Below are 21438 nucleotides of genomic sequence, written 5' to 3'. Positions count from 1 at the left end.
TGGCCACGCCAGCATTTATTGCCCATCCCTATTTGCCCTTGAACTGAGTGGCTTGCTCAACCATTTCGGAGGGTATTTAACTTTCAACCACATAGCTGTCAGTCCGCAGTCACATGCAGAACAGACCAGGTAAGGATGGCAGTTGTTCTTCCCTAAAGGACATTAGTGAATCAGAAGGATTCTTGCAACAATAGACATTGGTTTAATGGTCACCATTAGACAACATTTTAAAACCAGATTTCTTAGTTGAATTCAAATTTCACCATTTGCCGTGGTGGTAATAGAACCCATGCCCCAGAGCATTAGCCTGTGCTATGGATTACCAGTCCAGTGGCATTACTACTACGCGACCGCTGCCAACCAAGTCTGTTGATTCCTGTCACCACTGCTCTCATGCCAACATTTGTGTCTTTGGCCTTCTCCAGTGTTCCAGTGAACATCAACACAAGCTCGAGGAACAGCACCTGATCTTTCGATTAGGCACGCTACAACCTTGCAGGCTGAACGTTTAGTTCAATAGCTTCAGAGCATGACTAGTCTTTTTTCAGTATTTTACTTTTTACCCGTGTGCCTGTTTTTTTTTTAATTAGTCATGTAGCTGTTCATCATTCCGCTATTAACAGTCACTTTGGGCTAATGCTTTGTCTTCCACAAGCATTAACACACACGTTTCTTTTGTCCCACGGCAGCTGTGTTATGTAAACATAGTCTATACTATCAAGCACCTTCCACTTTGTTCTCTCTCCCACCCCCGCCCCCACCTACACACTCACCTTCTTATAACCTATTTCATTTCTAACCTTTGCCAGATCTGAAGAAAGGTCACAGAACTGACACGTCAACTTTGCTTCTCTCTCCACAAATGCTGCCAGAGCAGCTGATTTTTTCCAGCACCTTTTGTTTTTGTTTTTGTTGTTGTTTCTGTTCTTTCCTGTGTAGACCCTAGCCAATCATGCTCGACCCTAATCCCTTCTCCCTACCAGCGCTACACGGTTGGACTTGTCCAGGTGTAAATCTCCTGTCTTTACCATTTTACACAGGAGGGATGCATGAGAGAGACAGAGGGAGAGAGACAGGTGGCTGTGACTGATTATGCGGGGGGCCAGTGGGTGCAGCGGGCTGAAGGGGGAAGAAGGGAAATCGTCTGCAGACTGAGTCGACAAAGTGTCGCCCAAAATAAAACAACCAATACAAAATAATTGACATGATATTTCCAATATCTGCAGCGTTTTGCTTCTGCAGCAACAAATGTTAGTTTCTGAGCAGATGTGAGGAGTTGACAATCGAACGATGGAGCTTATGTATCCCATCCTGTCATACAAGGGGACCTCTGATCTCCTCCTGCCCCTTTGCATCGGGTCCTCCAAAGGTCACCTAGTGCCTGCTGCACTGCTCCTTTTGGCATGTATGACGACTCACAAACCAACACGACCAGTGTACTTCCACTCATCCCGCTGTCGGTCATCGCTTTCCAGTTGCTAATAATTATTACATTCACAGACTGGCAAAACTGGGCAGTACCTCTGGGTCACTGTCAGTTGTTGTGTGCATGTATTAATTGGACAATTGATGTAATCGGATATTTCACTGCGCTCTTGACCTGCTCTCTAAACTTTGTCTGAGTCGCTACATAAATGAAGGTGTTTGTGCAGCAACTTAAATTCATCATCATCAATCCGACTCGCTCAAATATGAATTCAGAATTGTTGTAATCATTGGGATTTGTTCCTGCAATGTTGTAATATATGAATTCTGTAACATACACCGACCACAGAAGAATGAAGCTGCCGGAAATGGTGAAGAGTAAAATCACAGACTTCCTTCTGCTCTCCATCTCTGGGTCACTGCGATTCGCGCCCTTGATCTCACCCCTCAATCCCTTACGGACTCGACTGGCCACTAAAATATGCCTGACTGTCAGAGCATTGAGTAACAAAATCAAAGCGAATGGCAGCAATGGTGTTGAAACCGCATCAAACCAGTCAAATGCCACCCATCCTGGATCGGTATAGTAGTTTGGATTTGTATAACAATTCCATGGTACATTGTCGATTACCTCTCCAGGTTCATATATAAAGTAGAAGGGGGCGTTTCTTAAACAGAGTAGAATGCAGGTTGTTGATAGAACCATTGCCGCAGTTTTCTTGGTGCAATATTTTGTTTTCAGCTTCTGGCAACAAATGGCTACAAATCTATCAAAGGAGAAAGTGACGGTGAACCAGACAGAACACTCCCTGGCTGCAAATCTGAGGACAGCGATAACACTACACACAGGGGTGATATATAGGAAAGATACTGGGAAATAATAATAACCAATCCGCCAGAGTATGACCTCAGTGATAATGAACAGTAGATCTGCCATTGCCATGGCAACCAGGTAGCGAGAGGTGCAGGTGGAGAGGCCGCACTTTCTCCTGGACAGGATCACAATCGCCAGTAAATTAACTGCAAGAGAGAAGGGAGAAGATACTACAAAATTTACTGATCAAACTTTCTCCTTGTCTGACACCGAAAATAAGTGCAGGACCGTCGCACCAAGAAAGGAGAAGAGAGGCGTGGGAGGATGGGAACCCCGACGCCAACACGCCTCGGACCCACTTACGTCCGGGTTTAACTAAGTCAGCTCAGGAGATAGGCAGACAACCGCTCCCAGGAAGCAGGTTAGAGATGAAAGTATTTTAATGAGAGTGGGAATCTCTGATTCACAGATTTACATCTTGTCGTCCAGGTGTCCCCATTAGACCTCACGCTGCACAAACAAAACACCCAGGATTTGTAGTCAGACCACATTTCCTGGATCAGACGCGGCACCACCCCGCATCCCCGTCCCTGTGTTCGGACACTCCCAACCCGGGATTAGTCCAACCCCAGGAGCAGACCCTCCACCCCTGGTTTCGACACACGCCTAATTTTGGATCACCATGGATTACACCCTCACAGGATGGAGGTTCCCTTCTGGAATTGCAACCAACTGGAATTAGATTCGCCTCGTGGATAGGACACACTTCCCAGCATCAGTCGACTGCCCCTCTCACCCCTGGGTTCGGACACCCTACGGATCAGGCTGTTCTATCGTGTCTTGGAGCAGACACTTACCCACGTCCCTTCCCCCTCCTGTACTCAGAAATCACTCCATGATAGGGGATCCCTCTCGGTGTTGAGGACAAGAAATTCCTCTGATCTCACCAACTCGGACCACGCTCAAGCATATGAGGCACTCCCCCGGGTTGAGGAGCAGAGACTTGCCCCCTCTCCCCGGTCCCATCTCCCGGCTGTTTCGGACCAAGCTCCAGGATATAAAAACGCACCTGGGGCCATAGACCATACTCTCCCCTTCACCTGCCACTGACTGTTGTACTCGTTTCGCGCTGCAACATACGAGACCCCTTCACTGGCTTAATGATCCAGACACTCCACCTGCCCCTCACGGGACGCAGACCACACTCCAGGATGTAGGCCCCTCCTAAGGGGTGGGAGTCAACATGTCAGCGATCACAGATGTCAACACTCTCTTCCTTTCCTAACGTTATGAGGGGACACCAAAGATATCCGACAGCCCCTTGCCCATTGCATATGGTTTGGACCACACTGGGCTCTGATCCAGCGTCCTCCCGGTCCAGTGGGAAATCAAACCTGTCAATTAAGCTGCAATAAGAGCGGGAAACCTATCACGGGTAATTCAGGCGGTCTGTGAAGTTAACATGCTGAAACCCCTTTCCCCAGCCGTGTTATCCACCCGTGTTAATATCCAGGCCAATGTTTTGCAGTAAAAACAAAACCATGGAACTGATGTGAATCTATTAAATGTAGAGAATGTTGACATCACTTAGCAGGTCAGGCAGCATCTGTGGAGAGAACAACAAAGTTAACTTTTCAGGCTGATCGTTTTTAATCCGAACTGGAATGTATTAGAAATTAACAGTTTAAAAAGTGATAGGGACAGAGAGACACAGCGTATTGGAGTGGGTAACATCCGCTGAGTGCAGGCATGAGTCAATGACAAAATGAATGATGGCGAAAGGTCTATAGGACAATTAAAAACAGAAAAATAGTTCTGGTAGGTGTAAATGGTTACAGCACAGTAACAGCGGGACAGGAGAGCATGTAAAATCTTAAAATGAAGAGAAGGCTCCTGTGGACCAGAAAGAGAGAGAGAACGGAGGGTAGACCTCCAGCGGGTAGACTGCCAGCTGCATAGCAAAATGGGATTGCACGACCCTTTGCACCAGCTCAGACCCCATCACTCCAACTGATTTTAATAGAGCCCTTCTCCATTACCAGAACAAGCTATGTGATAAAGTAGGAGCCTTTGCTCCACGCTCCCTCCTCCTTCTACTCCACGCTTCCTCCCAGTCTTGTTGCATTCCTTCCCCACACTGGTGTCGCGGGGAAGACAGAGCGACGGGATAGGAAGGGAAGGGGAGGGACACTGCAAGCGGGAGGGAGCGGTGAGCGAGCGGCCGAGGGGGAAGAAGTGGCGAGGCCATAGATGCTGTTGGATTGCACTCACAATCATGCTGAACAAGATCTCGCAGGATGCATCTGTTCTGAAGTCCAAAAATTTCTTTTCAAAATGTTCATTGGTTTAAAATTCGGGTATATGTCCAGAAATAATCGTCAATAAAATTAATTAAGCAACACGTTGCAGGAATCAGGAGCGGAGACCAGAAGCTATAGTGAGCGGAGACCAGAAGCTTTAGGGAATGGGGATCAAAGGCAAAGTAGAGCGGAGGAAGCGGCGAGGCACTTATCGCCTTTTGGTTTCATTTCTTTGCATTTTTGTGATAAATTGAGCAGTGCCATCTCATGCTACTGGCAGCAGCGACAAAACGTCTCAGTGCATGAGGCTGCATTTGCACATGTGCAAGTTGTGCGCTCTCTATTGGGTGCATTGTCAGCAAACGCAGCCTTGAGAAAATCTGGATCTGTTCCTTATTGATCTTCAGTGGAAGAGAATAGTAGGTCTAGGGCAGAGATGGCTGAGTGGGAGTGTGATGTGGAATTAAAATGGCAATTGATCGGAAGATGATTGGCATGGTTGTAGAATAAATGGAGTAGTTTAGAAAAAAAAATACCCAATTTGCGTTTGGTTCTCTCCCAATATCCAGGAGACCGCATCGTGAGCATTAATGCGCTGATGAAAGTGAAAGAAGTACAAGGTAATCGCTGCTTAACCAGAAAGCAGTCTTTCGGGCTTTGTTCAATGTGGTGGAAAGAAGGAAACTTGCAGGCGTTAACATCGCCTGCACTTCATGATCAAGGTACCTGGGGAAGAGAGCTGATGTTGGGGGGTTCTGGAAGAGTGAACCAGCTCGTCACAGGGGCGGGCAACAGGAGCGGAGGAGAAACTTTGGTTTCTCGATAAGTAAACTGGATGTGACACAAATATGGAGGTTGACGCCTAGAATGTGGAGTCTGACGGGGTGGATGATCAGGCGAAGGGCAATATTATTGTATTTTTTGGAAGGGAGAAGAAGGGGTGAAATCAGTAACGCAGTTAATAGGATTGTTATGGTCGAGTGCTGTTAACCATAGTGTAGGGTCGTTCTCATCAAGGAAAAATGAAGACATTTCAGAAGCACTGGTGTGGAAATTAGCATTCTCATAACAGAGGGAATGGAGTTTAAGAAAATGGGAGATTGGAACACTATCATTCCAGGAAGCAGAAAGTGCAATAGATGTAGGTGTGGGAGTCGATGGGAAAGAGTTGATATGGATAGGCAGCCAATCCCTGGAATAGACATAGAGAAGTCAACGAATGGAAGGAAATTGTCAGGAACGGACCACATGAAGTTGATGGACAGGTGTAAATGAAAAGATTATGAAATTTGCCAGGTCAAGGCAAAAGAAGGAAATGGCAGATTCACATTCATAAAAAATATCAGACAAATAGTATATATGAGGGAGGGCTCCTGAGTATAATTGTAACAAATAATTGTGCACATATCCTATGCAAAGATAGCATCGCAGGAACACATAAAACGTTCCCATAGTGGCATGACTTGAGTGTGGAAGATCCCAGTGTTTTCATCCGATGACCACACACCTATAGCTTGGAACAGGGCCCTTGCACATTAATGAGAGTCAGAACCCTGCAAGTGTTTTCATTTCCAGAACAGAGCAGTTGAGGAAGAGATGAGTCCCACGAGTGAATGAAACTAAACTAAGAATTCCAAATAGGGCCCGCAGAATGCATCAGCAGAATATGGTGAATGGTAACTGGCCAGTGATTGGCCTTATGTTTCCTGTCCAGAGAAATCACATTCACTGTGAGTTAAAGGACCGATACGGTTTACTGAACGTTGGACAAGAGGTTACAGATATACATACACAGAAATATAAATGGACCACTGGGTCACAGCTCCAAGCTCATAAAGGACGTCACATGTGTTGTGAGACAGTCGGGTCAGAATAAAACAGTGGATGAAGTTTCGTAGTCCGAAGAAGGGAGATAGATCTCTGAGGGGAGGGACTAAACTTGTGACTAATAAGGAATAAATCCAACTTCAAAACATTTATGGAAGGAAGTGATGAAGTATTTGATGGAATAATAAAAAGACCTCTTGTTCAGATGCATTGTACCCACACCTGCTAAAGAAACATTAGATAGTCCATTAATAATCCACAAAGAAGGAACAATGCTAGACAACCAATAGACAGCTAATGTGTTTCTCGTATTTAAGAAAGGATGAAGCTAGAACAAATACAAGAACTACTGAAAAGTTTTCATAGCGTGACTTTTGGAAAAGATAATGAAGTTTTTATTCAAAATAATAATTGTAAAGATACTCTAGAAATGCTTAACATCATGGAGAAATCAGCATATATACCAAAATAAAGGTCATATTTAACCAATCTTATTGAATTATTTGAATAATTACCAGAAAAAATAGGTAATATTAATGCAGTAGATGTAACATACTGCGATCTTCCCATGGTCCTCGATAAGAAACTTCATCACAGATTCATGAGCAATCTCGGAGCTCGTGGAATTAAGGGACAAGCAGCCGATTGGGCAACAACTGATTAAAAAGCAAACAGAGGCAGGGACTAGGGCGTTAACGGTATTTACTCAGATTATCAACAAGTGGAAAGTAGTTTTCCAAAAGCAACAGCAACAGCAACAGTTGGTATAATCGATATGGGCTGAGGAAGCACAACTTCAAAATTGCAGACAAATCCAAGTTGAGAGGATAGTTCGCACAGACGAAGAAAGCAACATAATGCCTGATAACATCAATACTGATTAATAGAGTTGCCCAAAGTGTAACTAAATAGAAACAAAAATAAATTCAGCTGAACTAAGTGTTTAGCTTCTGAAATTTGTTCAGATAACGAAGTTTGCCAGATGCTCCAAGGGAAATAAGAGCCTGACTGGGCTGGGGGGCGGGGGGAGGAATGTAATCGTACAGATTCACAAATCATTTAACTAGCAAAAGTGGATACAGAGCCATAAAATGCAAATAATGAATTGGAGTCCATTTCTCCAGGAATAGAATTCATAAACAAAAAGAGCTGATCAAAAAATAATATAAAACCGTATTATTACAATTATTACAATTACAATTATTACAGCCCCCCACTTTACTTTCATTTTTAGTCATTTTTAGTTATTTTTTCTTCCTTTTTTTGCATTCCTTTTTACATTTTTTACAATTTTTTTTGCATTTATTTCATTTCATCTTAGTTGGTTCAGTTTGCTTACCCACTGTTTTTTTCAGGTTGTTTTTCTTCAGGTTTGCACTTGCTGATGTTCAATATTCAGTATATTCACACCTAATCTGTACTAATGCTTTGTCTTTCAACACACCATTAACATATTGTTTGCCTTTGCTCCGTGACCTTTTGGTCAGCTATGTGGCCTGGTCCAATCTGCACCTTCTCCTTTGTTATCTCTTGCCCAACCCCCACCTCACTTGTTTATAATCTGTGACTTTTCTAATATTTGTCAGTTCCGAAGAAGGGTCACTGACCCGAAACGTTAACTCTGCTTCTCTTTCCACAGATGCTGCCAGACCTGCTGAGTGAATCCAGCATTTCTTGTTTTTGTTTCAGATTTCCAGCATCCGCAGTATTTTGCTTTTATTTTAGTGTTTAATTCACTGCCACTTCTCTTCCAGGAATGCCTACCTTGAAGAAGTTCTGCTCTTCTCTCCGACGGGATTTTCGTTTGTCTCTTTTACCTTGTTCACCTTCATTGCTTTCTATTTCCCTCCTGGTGTTTGATAAGGTATCTACCAAAACTCGTTTTCACAGCCACATCTCCTTCCTCAGTGACTGTCTCCGGCTCTGACTGATTCCACGTGGATTCCAACTGCAGTTTCACCCATCATGCTTTGAAACCACCCAGGATCACAGGTATCTCCGAGAAATACAACGTTCCTCGGACTGCTACTCTCGCCGCATCCTGAGATCCACACTCAGTGCTATGCGCCGCCATATGCACACACTGGACCTCTCTCTCCAGCAGCACCGTCTCACCTTATCTCAAATCTGTTCTACTCCGCAGTTTCATCTCATCTTACGTCTCATCCGACGCATTAACAAAAAACTTTTTTTCTTCCTTTCAGGTGTTAAGGAAAGCAAGCCCCAGCAGCTGATGGGGACTAATGCCCCTCCAGATCCTCCTTCCGCTTCACTTCCCTCTGACCCCACCCCTTCTGATCTGACCCCTTGCCGTGTATTCACTATACCCTCTGACCTCCCCCTCTCTGATGCTGAGCGTTCTGTACTCAGAAAAGGTCTCAGTTTTATCTCCTTACGACCCACCTCAATGAATTTCGCGCTCGGCATGACGTTGAGCTCTTCTTCCGTCGCCTCCGCCTCCGGGCTCACTTCTTCGACCAGGACTCCTCCCCCCGACCAGCAGACCCATTCACCCGCCTCCAGCATTCTCCCTCTACCTGGACCACTCACCCTGGCCTCTTACCCGCTCTTGATCTCTTCATTGAAAAATGTCGGCGAGACATTGGTCGTCTCAATTTCTCTGCCCCCCTCACTCACTCTAACCTGTCCCCCTCTGAACTTGAGGCACTCCGTTCTCTCAGGTCTAACCCCGACATGGTCATCAAACCTGCGGACAAGGGTGGTGCTGTTGTTGTATGGCGTACCGACCTCTACCTTGCAGAAGCTCAATGCCAACTCACAGACACCTCTTCCTACCTCCCTCTGGACCATGACCCCACCACCGAACATCAAGCCACCGTCCAAAGGACTGTCACTGACCTCATCTCCTCTGGAGATCTTCCCTCTACAGCTTCCAACCTCATAGTCCCGCAACCCCGGACAGCCCGCTTCTACCTCCTTCCCAAAATCCACAAACGGGACTGTCCCGGCAGACCCATTGTGTCAGCCTGCTCCTGCCCAACTGAACTTATTTCTTCCTATCTTGACTCTATCTTTTCTCCGCTGGTCCAGTCTCTTCCCACCTACATCCGTGACTCTTCTGACGCCCTACGTCATTTTGACAATTTCCAGTTTCCTGGTCCCAACCGCCTCCTCTTCACCATAGACGTCCAATCGCTCTACACCTCCATCCCCCACCAGGATGGTTTGAGGGCTCTCCGCTTCTTCCTGGAACAGAGGCCCAACCAGTCCCCATCCACCAACACCCTCCTCCGCCTGGCTGAACTTGTTCTCACATTGAACAACTTCTCCTTCAACTCCATGCATTTCCTTCAAGTAAAAGGTGTCGCTATGGGTACCCGCATGGGTCCTAGTTATGCCTGTCTTTTTGTGGGATATGTCGAGCATTCTTTGTTCCAGTCCTACTCAGGCCCCCTCCCCCAACTCTTTTTCCGGTACATTGATGACTGTATCGGTGCCGTTTCCTGCTCCCGCCCTGAACTAGAAAACTTTATCAACTTTGCTTCCAATTTCCACCCTTCTCTCACCTTTACATGGTCCATCTCTGACACTTCCCTTCCCTTCCTCGACTTCTCTGTCTCCATCTCTGGGGATAGGTTGTCTACCAATATCCATTATAAGCCCACTGACTCCCACAGCTACCTCGACTACACTTCTTCACACCCTACCTCATGTAAGGACTCCATTCCATTCTCCCAGTTTCTCCGTCTCCGACGCATCTGCTCTGATGATGCTACCTTCCATGACGGTGCTTCTGATATGACCTCCTTTTTCCTCAACCGAGGATTTCCCCCCACTGTGGTTGACAGGGTCCTCAACCGTGTCCGACCCATTCCCCGCACCTCTACCCTCACCCCATCCCCTCCCTCCCAGAACCGTGACAGGGTTCCCCTTGTCCTCACTTTTCATCCCACCAGCCTCCATATCCAAAGGATCATCCTCCGCCATTTTCGCCACCTCCAGCGTGATGCCACTACCAGTCGCATCTTCCCCTCCCTTCCCCTGTCAGAATTCCGAAGGGATTGTTCCCTCCGTGACACCCTGGTCCACTCCTCCATTACCCCCACCACCTCGTCCCTGTCCCAGTGCACCTTCCCTTGCAATCGCAGGAGGTGTAATACCTGCCCATTTACCTCCTCTCTCCTCACTATCCCAGGCCCCAAACACTCCTTTCAGGTGAAGCAGCGATTTACTTGTACTTTTTTCAATGTAGTATACTGTATTCGCTGCTCACAGTGTGGTCTCCTCTACATTGGGGAGACCAAGCGCAGACTGGGTGACCGCTTTGCGGAACATCTCCGCTCAGTCCGCAAGCAGGACCCTGAGCTTCCGGTTGCTTGCCATTTCAACACTGCCCCCTGCTCTCATGCTCACATCTCTGTCTTGGGATTGCTGCAGTGTTCCAGTGAACATCAACGCAAGCTCGAGGAACAGCATCTCATCTACCGATTAGGCACACTACAGCCTGCCGGACTGAACATTGAGTTCAATAATTTCAGAGCATGACAGCCCCCCACTTTACTTTCATTTTTAGTCATTTTTAGTTATTTTTTCTTCCTTTTTTTTGCATTTCTTTTTACATTTTTTACAATCTTTTTTTGCATTTATTTCATTTCACCTTAGTTGGTTCAGTTTGCTTACCCACTGTTTTTTTCAGGTTGTTTTTCTTCAGGTTTGCACTTGCTGATGTTCAATATTCAGTATATTCACACCTAATCTGTACTAATGCTTTGTCTTTCAACACTCCATTAACATATTGTTTGCCTTTGCTCCGTGACCTTTTGGTCAGCTATGTGGCCTGGTCCAATCTGCACCTTCTCCTTTGTTATCCCTTGCCCAACCCCCACCTCACTTGTTTATAATCTGTGACTTTTCTAATATTTGTCAGTTCCGAAGAAGGGTCACTGACCCGAAACGTTAACTCTACTTCTCTTTCCACAGATGCTGCCAGACCTGCTGAGTGAATCCAGCATTTCTTGTTTTTGTTTCAGATTTCCAGCATCCGCAGTATTTTGCTTTTATTACAATTCTTAGTGTATTGAGTACAGTCCTGCTCACGATATTACAAACAAATCACGGATCAATTATTTTAACTGGAATGATACAAGAACTGAGAGAAGTGCACATTTTGGCTGCATTTTAAAAGCCCTATGCCGACCTCAGCAGCGAGCTGAAAAAACGACGGACTGCAAGCAAAATCGCTACCACAGTCTCCAGCAGGGCGCTTCATTTAAATAATCGCGGCGGACCGCTCCCCCATCACCAATGGCATCAGCTGCCTGTGTGCAGGCACTGGCGCCAATTTAAAGGGACGTCAGTCCTTCCCGATTATTTAAATATTTAAAGATACACCGCCCCCCCAAAAAACATAGCATTTCTGGCGCCCGTTTCCCACCCCCCAAAAACAGTGACATTAACTATTCGCCCTTTCCTCCAAAACTCTTAACTTAAACTCTGATCTGCACCGCCAACCACTCCATCCACTGCACAAAGTTTAAAGTTCACCCCTTCCCACCATCCCCGACACCCATTGTGTTTATTTGACCACGTCCCTGCCGGTAATAAACATTTTAACACCTCCCCGCTCCCCACCAGTATCCCAGACCGGGAATTGAAAGTATGGGACAGCTGGCCGACATACAGAAGATCGTGGTGGCCCTGGAAGATTTAAAGTAACCTGATTTAAATTCATTCATGTTATTAATTTAAATATTTTAATCCAGGGCCGTTGTCCAGTGGTGAGGAGCCAGCACAAAGCCTCGTCGCCGCTGGGAGGAAGGAACGGGAACTCTTGGCGTCAGCCTTCATGGCAGACAGCAGCCAAAAGTCTTCTGCCAACTTGCCCCGCCATGGTTCCCGAAGCTGTGGGCTTTGTAACATATTATTATTTGCTGCCTTCTGTTCGTTCGCTGTGTTATGAAATCCCGATGTGAATGTTGCTCAGTTGCAGGTGTCTCTCCTCACAGCGACACATCTCACTTAGCTAAGTGCTGAGATTGGTACAAGTTGCAGGTGTATAAACGTCCATATTAGTCAAGAACTGAGCAGTCAAACCATAATCGGGTACAGAACTGAATGATTCAATTAATACAGTCCCAATGCTCATCATGTACAATATTAATATATTAAAATGCAGCACTCATGACCTATGGATCCGTTGGACCGGTTTGGTGTAAGGGAATTAATCAACATTCAAGTAACTAAAGTGTGGACAATAATTACGTGCAATGCCAACATATTTAGGATTCATACAAGCTCCCATAGCGGCATACGTTATGTGGCGACCTGCGTGTGCTACTGGGAAGGGTTTAAGCTGTCTTTACGGGGATGTAGCATGAAAAAGGTAATATCAGAGAGCAAAACCAAGCTGCACATAACACCCAGAGGGACAGGTAGTAATAGATTCGGTAATTGCATGTTATTCAGTGTGTTATAGAATCATAAAGTCATAGAGTTTTACAATGCAGAAACAGGCCCTTCGGCCCAATGCGCCTGCGCTGACCATCAAGCACCTGTCCTAACTAATCCCATTTCCCCGCACTTGGGCCGTAGCCTTGTTTGTTATGGCGTTTTGAGTGCTCATCTAAAAATTTCTTGAATGTCATGAGCGTTCCTGCCTCCACCACTTCTTCAGGCATTCCAGATTCCAATCACCCTCAGGGTTTAAATATTTCTCCTCAACTCCCCTCTAAACATTCTGCCCCTTGCCTTAAATCTATGCCCCCTAGTTATTGACCTCTCCACTAAGACAAACAGTTTCTTACTATCTATCATACCAATGTCCCTCATTATTTTGTATACCTCAATCAGGTCCGCCCCTCAGCCTTCTCCGCTTCAAGGAAAACAACCCCAGCCTATCCAGTTTGTCCTCATAACTTAAATTCTCCAGCCCAGGCAACATCCTGGTGAATCTCCTCTGCACCCTGTCCATTGCAATCACATTATTTCTATAATGTGGTGACCAGAACTGTACACAGTACTCCAGCTGTGTCTTAACCAGCGTTTTGTACAGCTCCACCAAAACCTCCCTGCCTCTTATATTCTATGCCTCGGCTAATAAAGGCAAGCATCCCGTACGCCTTCCTAACCACCTTATCTACCTATGCTGTTGCCATCAGTGATCTATGGACAAGCACCCTAAGGTCCCTCAGACCCTCTGTACTCCCTAGGGTCCTACCATCCATTGTATATTCCATTGCCTTGTTAGACCTCCCAAAGTGCATCACCTCACACTTCTCACGATTGAGCTCCATTTGCCACTGCTCTGTCCATCTTACCAGCCCATCGACCTCATTCTGTAGTCCAAGGCGTTCCTCCTCACTATTTATGACACCACCAGTTTTTGTGGCATCTGCGAACTTGCTGATTGTACTTCTTAGATTCATATCTAGGTCATTAATGTACACTACAAACAGTAAGGGTCCCAGCACCGATCGGTGTGTACCCCACTGTTCACTGGTCTCCATTAACAAAAAAACAACCCGCTACCATCACCCTCTGCCTCCTTCCACTAAGCCAATTTTTGAATCTAATTTGCCAAATTACCCTGCATCCCATTGGCTTTTACTTTCTTAACCAATCTCCCATGTGGAAACTTATCAAAAGCATTACTGAAGTCCATGTAGACTACATCAACTGCTTTACACTCATCTACACCTCTAGTCACCTCCTCGAAAAATTCAATCAAATTTGTTAAACATGATGTCCCTCTAACAAAGGGGCGGCACAGTGGCGCAGTGGTTAGCACCGCAGCCTCACAGCTCCAGCGACCCAGATTCAATTCTGTGTACTGCCTGTGCGGAGTTTGCAAGTTCTCCCTGTGTCTGCGTGGGTTTCCTCCGGGTGCTCCGGTTTCCTCCCACAGCCAAAAGACTTGCAGGTTGATAGGTAAATTGGCCATTATAAATTGCCCCTCGTATCGGCAGGTGGTAGGGGAATATAGGGGTAGGTGAGGATCTGGTAGGAATATGGGATTAGTGTAGGATTAGTATAAATGGGTGGTTAATGGTCGGCACAGACTCGGTGGGCCGATGGGCCTGTTTCAGTGCTGCATCTCTAAATCAAAACAAAATCAAATCAAAGCCATGCTGGCTATCCCTGATCAATCCCTACCACTGATGTTAGACTCACTCGCCTGTAATTACTTGGTTTATCCCTGCTACCCTTCTTGAATAATGGTACCACATTTATTATCCTCCAATCATCCTGTACATCTCCTGTGGCCAGAGAGGATCTGAAAATTTCTATCAGAGCCCGCGCTATCTCCTCCTTTGTCTCACATGTCAGCCAGGCATACATCTCATCTGGGCCTGGGGTTTCATCCACCTTTAAGCCCGCTAATAGAGCCAATACTGCCTCCTTTACAATGCTAATTTGATCAAGTATATCAACAATCCCCCTCCCTGATCACTACACCTATATCGTCCCTCTCCATAGTGAACATAGATGTTAAGTTATCGTTCAAAACCTCACCTATGTCCTACGGCTCCACATACAGATTGCCTCTTTGATCCCTAATGGACCTTACCTTTTCCCTGGTTGTCCTCTAACATACTTACAAAACGCCTTGGGATTTTTCATAATCTTGTCTGCCAGTGATTTTTCATGCTCCCTTTCGCTCTCCTAATTACTTTTTTTAAGTACTCCCCTACACTTTCTCTACACTTCTCGGGCCTCAGCTGTTATCAGAGTTCTGAATCTGCCATCCGCCTCCTTTTTTCGCTTATCCAATCTTCTCTCTCCCTTGACATCCAGGGTTTCCTTGACCTGTTGGTCCTACTCATCACCTTTAGAGGAACATGTTGCATCTAAACCCTCATAATTTACCTTCTAAATGACTCCCACTGGTCCGATGTTCACTTTCCTCTGAGAATCTGCTCTCAGGTTCACGTGGCCATGTCCTGTTCCATCACATTGAAATCTGCCTTCCCCTTAATTCAGTGCTCTTATTTCCGATCCCTCTATGTCCTTTTCCATAACAACCTTAAATCATACAGAGTTATGGTCACTATCCCCGAAATGCTCCCCCACTGCCACTTCTACCACTTTTCCAGCTTTATTCCCTAGGATTAGGTCCACTACTGCGCCTGGCCTTGTAGGACCGTCTTCGTGCTGGCTCAAAAACTCCCTTAAATGCACTTGAAGACTTCTGCCCCCTTTAAGCTTTTTTCACTAATGCTATTCCCTCTAATATAGGGGAAGCTAAAATCCCCTACTATTATTACCCTATTATTCTCGCACCTCTCTGGGATTTGCCTACATATCTGCTCCTCTACCACTGTCCGACTGTTTTGAGGCCTGCAGTACATTCCCAGCCAAATAATAGCCCCCTTTTTGTTTTTTGAGTTCTACCAACATGGCCTCATTAGAGGAATCTTCTAGGATATCATCTCTCCTTACTGCAGTAATTGTCTCTTCATCAACAGTGCAATGCCACCTCCTCTTTTATCCCCTCCCCTTTCACGTCTAAATATTCTATACTCTGGGACTTTAAGCAGCTAGTGCTGCACTTCTATCAACCATGTCTCAGTGATAGCAATAATATCATATTTCCATATATTAATCAACGCCCTCAATTCATCTGCATTTACTAGTAAGACTCCTTGCATTAAAATAGATACAATCCAGCCTTGCATTATTTGCCTGAGCTTTAACAGGTGTACATTTACCCTGTCCTCCGTACTCACATAGCTTCACATTTATATTTCATTGTTCATCACTCCCTACTGTGCTTCCACTCTGCATCCCAGCCCCTGCAAAATTAGTTTAACGACCATCACCCACCGCAAACCCCCACACCCCCCAACAACAGAACTAGAAAACCTCGCAGAAAGGATGTTGGTACCATTCTCGTTCAGGTGCAACCCGTCCATCTTATGCATGTCCCACATTGGTCAGAAACAGACCCAATGATCCAAGAAGCTAAAGCCCTCCCTCCTGCACCATCTCCCCAGCCACGCATTCATCTGCTCTAACTTCCAATTAATATATTCACTAGCCCGTGGCACCGAAAGAAGCAAATACAGATTTCAACCTTTGAGGTCCTACTTTTTAATCTGCTACCGAGCTCTGTAAATTATTTTTCAGGACATCATCCCTCTTTCTACCAATGTCATTGGTACCAACGTGGACCACGACCTGCTGCTGTGCACCCTCACCGTCGCGAATACTTTGTAGCTGTTCAGTGATATCCAAGACCCTTGCACCAGGAAGGCAACATACCAAACTGGAATCATATCTGTGAACACAGAAATGTCTATCTGTTCTTCTAATCATAGAATCTCAAACAAAGAACAAAGAACAAAGAACAAAGAACAGTACAGCACAGGAACAGGCCATTCGGCCCTCCAAGCCTGTGCCGATCTTGATGCCTGCCTAAACTAACACCTTCTGCACTTACGGGGCCCATATCCCTCTATTCTCTTCCTATTCATGTATTTGTCAAGATGTCTCTTAAACGTCGCTATCGTATCTGCTTCCACCACCTCCCCTGGCAGCAGGTTCCAGGCACTCACCACCCTTTGTGTAAAAAACTTGCCTCGCACATCCCCTCTAAACCTTGCCCCTCGCACCTTAAACCTATGTCCCCAAGTAACTGACTCTTCCACCCTGGGAAAAAGCTTCTGACTATCCACTCTGTCCATGCCGCTCATAACTTTGTAAACCTCTATCATGTCGCCTTTCCACCTCCGTCGTTCCAGCAACAACAATCCGAGTTTTTCCAGCCTCTTCTCACAGCTAATGCCCTCTAGACCAGGCAACATCCTGGTAAACCTCCTCTGTACAGTCTTCAAAGCCTCCACGTCTTCTGGTCGTGTGGCGACCAGAATTGCACGCAATATTCTAAAGATTCTAATATTCTCCTGCCACTATTGACCTCTTGTCCCTTTTTCTCCATCCCAGCACAGCTGACTCAGCCATGACATTCAGACACATAACTCTCCAGAGGAACCCTCTCTCTCATCAGTACTCAGAACTGAATACTGGTTAGAAGTTATCATGACCTCTGGGATTCCTGCACTAGCTGCTCTGACATATTTGTCCGTTCGGCAGGGTTGAGGGTAAGGAAGAAAATTATAACGTGTAACTCAGGTTACTTTGTATGGATGTGAATAGACGGAGTGTGCTGAATATGATGGATGTGTGAAAGGTGCAGGGTGCTGTGTGTAAATATGAAGCTGTGGTTATAACGGTGACCTGTCTTAAAGAAGGGCAGGAATGGGTATTAGATATTCCTGGATACAAGGTGTCCAGGAAAGATAGGAAAGGAAGGAAAAGGAATGGATGGCAGCATTAAGTAAAGGAACATTGCTGTGCTGGAACGGGAGGACATCCCAGAGGCTTTATAGACAGAATATAAAAAGCTCGAGTGAAGGAACAAAACTGGTGCAATTTAATTGTTCAGGTTAGTCCAAAAGATACCAGCTGGTGGGAAGGACGTAGAGGAAAAATTGCCAGGACATTTCAGAGAGGTGCAAGAATTTTCAAGGAATTATAATGGGGGCTTTACTTACTCGAATATAGATTTAGAATAGTCGTCGTTTAAAGGGAAGAGAGAGTCAAGGATCCCTAGAATGTGCTCAGGAGAATGTTTCAAAGCCTGATTCTGGGGGGAACAGCGGGCCATCCGGATCCAGTGTTAGTACAGAAGTAATTAAGGAACAGTGATCATTGTATCATAAGGTTTATGTTAGCTATGTAAATGCACAAGCAACAATCCAGAATAAGAATCATTAACTGGGGGGAAGCCAACTTCAATAGCATAAGAACAGATCTGACCCAGACAAATTGGTAGCAAAGTTTGGCAGGAAAACAAAATGGTAATTGAACAATTGGCTACTTTAAAGAAGATAGTCCAGACACAGTCCAGGTAAATTCCAATGAAGGGGAAAGCTGGGGCAAAGAAATCCAGAACTCCCTCGCTGACGATTAAGATGCAAATGAAGAAGTATGCTTATGACAGATGTCTGGGGATAATATAACCGAGAACCAGGCTGAATATTTCAGGTTCAGCGTGGAATTGAAAAATCATTTAAAAGAAGCAACGAGAGGGTTTGAAAGGAGACTGACAGTTGACATAAAAGGACATATAATAATTAAAAAAATGGATAGTATTCAAAATTTTTGACGTAAGGTAATTATATCTTGAAACATGTGTCTGCATAGTGGCGACCACTAGATCGCCGTGTATTGTCAACATCATAGAGTGAAAGCAGAGTCCATATCCCACATAGATTTAGACAGCAAGTTATAGTCACTTACCTGGAACCCCAATGATGGCAAGGATTGTGCAATACGTTTTCACAATGCTGTCAATTTGTTGATGCATTTTCTGTGTGAAAAGATCTATCCCTTTGTGCTGCACTCAAGGTCACTGATCTCTGAAGAAATACCTTCCCGCAGTCTTTAATTTATACCCTGTGGGATCACCACTGGGATATTGAGGTTGCAACATTGTTCACAGTTGCATTTAGATTTGAACAAATAGATTACGACATCGAGTTCAGTTCATGTAGTGACAGAATATATTAGGTTGTGAGATTGAATTAGAAAACGACAAAAACTGCACACTTTTGGCCACATTTAATAATAAATAGAAAACTCGAACCTCTTTTCTCCCAGCAATGACTTTGTTCTTTAAAACAACATCAGTGGCATCTCTCTATCTCGTATTGTTTCATTGATGTCCTTCACTCGACTGTAGACCATCGAATAATTACACTTTAACTGATAGAATGTCTCTCTTGGAGTTAATCTACTGCACTCTCAGATGTGGCTCACCACTTTAACTGTAGACATTCAGTTACAGCATTAAAACGGGTTATGTGGGACGATGCATTGCAGGATTCAACGAATACAGCATCAGCAAGTAATTAAGTGCCACAAACTAATATTCATTGTGTTGTAATGCAGAACCATCAATCCAGTAGGGTGGCATATGGTTAGCACCGCAGCCGTACAGCTCCAGCGACCCCGGTTCAGTTCTGGGTACTGCCTGTGCGGAGTTTGCAAGTTCTGCCTGTGTCTGCGTGGATTTCCTCCCACATGCCAAAGGACTTGCAGGTTGATAGGTAAATTGGACATTATAAATTGCCCCTAGTACAGGTAGGTGGTAGGGAAATATAGGGACAGGTGGGGATGTGGTAGGAATATGGAATTAGTGTAGGATTAGTATAAATGGGTGGTTGATGGTCGGCACAGACTCGGTGGACCGAAGGGTCTGTTTCAGTGCTGTATCTCTAAACTAAACTCTAAACAGCTATTGTCCATGCCACTTACTGATACTCTACTGGTTGCTTTATTCAGTATCAGTTGCTGCCCGTTTCACGTTTGAATCAACAGCATTGTGAGTGTGGGTTATATTCAATGTCAGTTCACTGTCACGGTCTGACAGTGTGGGAGTGGAAGTATCTCAGTGGTAGTCACTGTCGCAGTAACTGCCTCACACTGTACCGTGTGTGAGTTTGGGATTTGACCAGTGTTAATTACTCGCTATGTCACTGCCTGACACTGTACCCTCTGTATGTGGGATGTATTCAGTGTCAGTTACTGTTTCACCTACTGCCTGCAATGTTTTTGAGTGTGGAATTTAATCTATGTCAGTTGTGGTCAGAATTACTGTCTGCCATAAGTATATGAGTATATAAGTGTCAGTTATAGTCCCAGACACTGTCTGATGCTGTACTACGGACCAGATTTTGATTTATTCGCTGTCAGTTTGTGCCCGTGTCAATATCTGATTTCTTACTGTGTGTCAGCATGGGGTTCATTAAGTAACTATCGGTCTCTGAATTTGAATAGGAAACAGAAGAAATGTCAGTTACTCTCACATTCTGAATCGGTACTGTGTGTAGGTTTCCGAGTAATTTAATGTCAGTTACTGTTCCTGTCATGGTTACACAATGTATTGTGCACATGACTGTGTTTGATCCACTGTCCCTTACGGTACCTGGCACTGTCTGACACTATAGTGCGTTTGCGTGTGTGTCTGCGAGTCCCTTTTTGTGTGATTTTCCTTTGTGTAGCTTGCACCTTTGTGTCTTTTGCAATAAACAGGCCCATTGTCACTAATTGACACTGTCACCGACCGACACCACTGTGTGAATGCTAGACTTATTCAATGCTACTTTCTAACCCACTCAGTAGCTGATAGTGTGTGTGTGTTTTTCTCTGTGTGGGATTTATTCAGTATCAGTCACTGCCCCTGTCACTTCTTCTGCCTGCAATGTGTGCGAGTGTGGAATGTTGTCACGATCAGCTGCTTTGCAGTCAATGATCTGAAACGTTAACTCTGCTTCTTTCCCCACAGATGCTGCCAGACCTTCTGAGTATTTCCAGCATTTCTTGTTTGTATCCCAGTCGCTGTCTGACTCTGTGTAAGTTTGTTTTTATTTTTCCCAGTATCAGTTGCTGTCCCAGTGACTGTGGGATTTTACTCACTGTTAGTTGCTGTGCCTGTCTCTTTCTGACGCCGCAACAAGTATGAGTGTGGGCTTTATTCAGTTAGTTTAGTTGCACTGGCCTTTGTCTGAGACTTTGTTGCAGTTGAGTGCGTGATTGGTCCATTGACATTTACTGTCTCCATCACTCTCTGATATCACTGTGTGTGTGGGCACGTCATAGAGAGATACAGCACTGAAACAGGCCCTTTGGCTCACCGAGTCTGTGCCGACCAACAACCACCCATTTATACTAGGCCTACATTAATCCCATATCCCCTACAACATTCCTACCATTCTCCTACCACCTACCTACACTAGGGGCAATTTACAACGGCCAATTTAGCTATCAACCTGCAAGTCTTTGACTGTGGGAGGAAACCGTAGCACCCGACGGAAACCCACGCAGTCATAGGGAGAACGTACAAACTCTGAACAGGCAGTACCCAGAACTGAATCTGGGTCTTCGAGCTGTGAGGCTGCGATGCTAACCACTGCGCCACTGTGCTGCCCACTGTGTGCGTGTGCGTGCGCGCGTGTGTGTGTTTGTCTGTTTGTGTGTGCGTCTGAGTGTTTGTGCTCTTATCAAAACATTGTCATCTGCATGTCTTATGTAACAAAAAGCACCAATCTC

At 45.2% G+C, this 21438-nt stretch overlaps 1 protein-coding gene across 1 annotated transcript; it reads right to left on the bottom strand.

Annotated features, from left to right (window-relative positions):
• Positions 1-1534: 1534 nt before the first annotated feature.
• Positions 1535-18694, bottom strand: LOC137381111 (probable G-protein coupled receptor 139). The gene is made up of 2 exons (XM_068053499.1): positions 18628-18694; positions 1535-2445 (listed from the first exon to the last, which is right to left on the bottom strand). Exons 1-2 carry the CDS (start codon positions 18692-18694, stop codon positions 1535-1537), a joined length of 978 nt encoding a protein of 325 aa, XP_067909600.1.
• Positions 18695-21438: the final 2744 nt, after the last annotated feature.

The sequence above is a fragment of the Heterodontus francisci genome, chromosome 21 (genome assembly GCF_036365525.1).
Source record: "Heterodontus francisci isolate sHetFra1 chromosome 21, sHetFra1.hap1, whole genome shotgun sequence".
Lineage (NCBI taxonomy): Eukaryota > Metazoa > Chordata > Chondrichthyes > Heterodontiformes > Heterodontidae > Heterodontus > Heterodontus francisci.
This window is presented reverse-complemented; position numbering and strand designations above follow the sequence as displayed.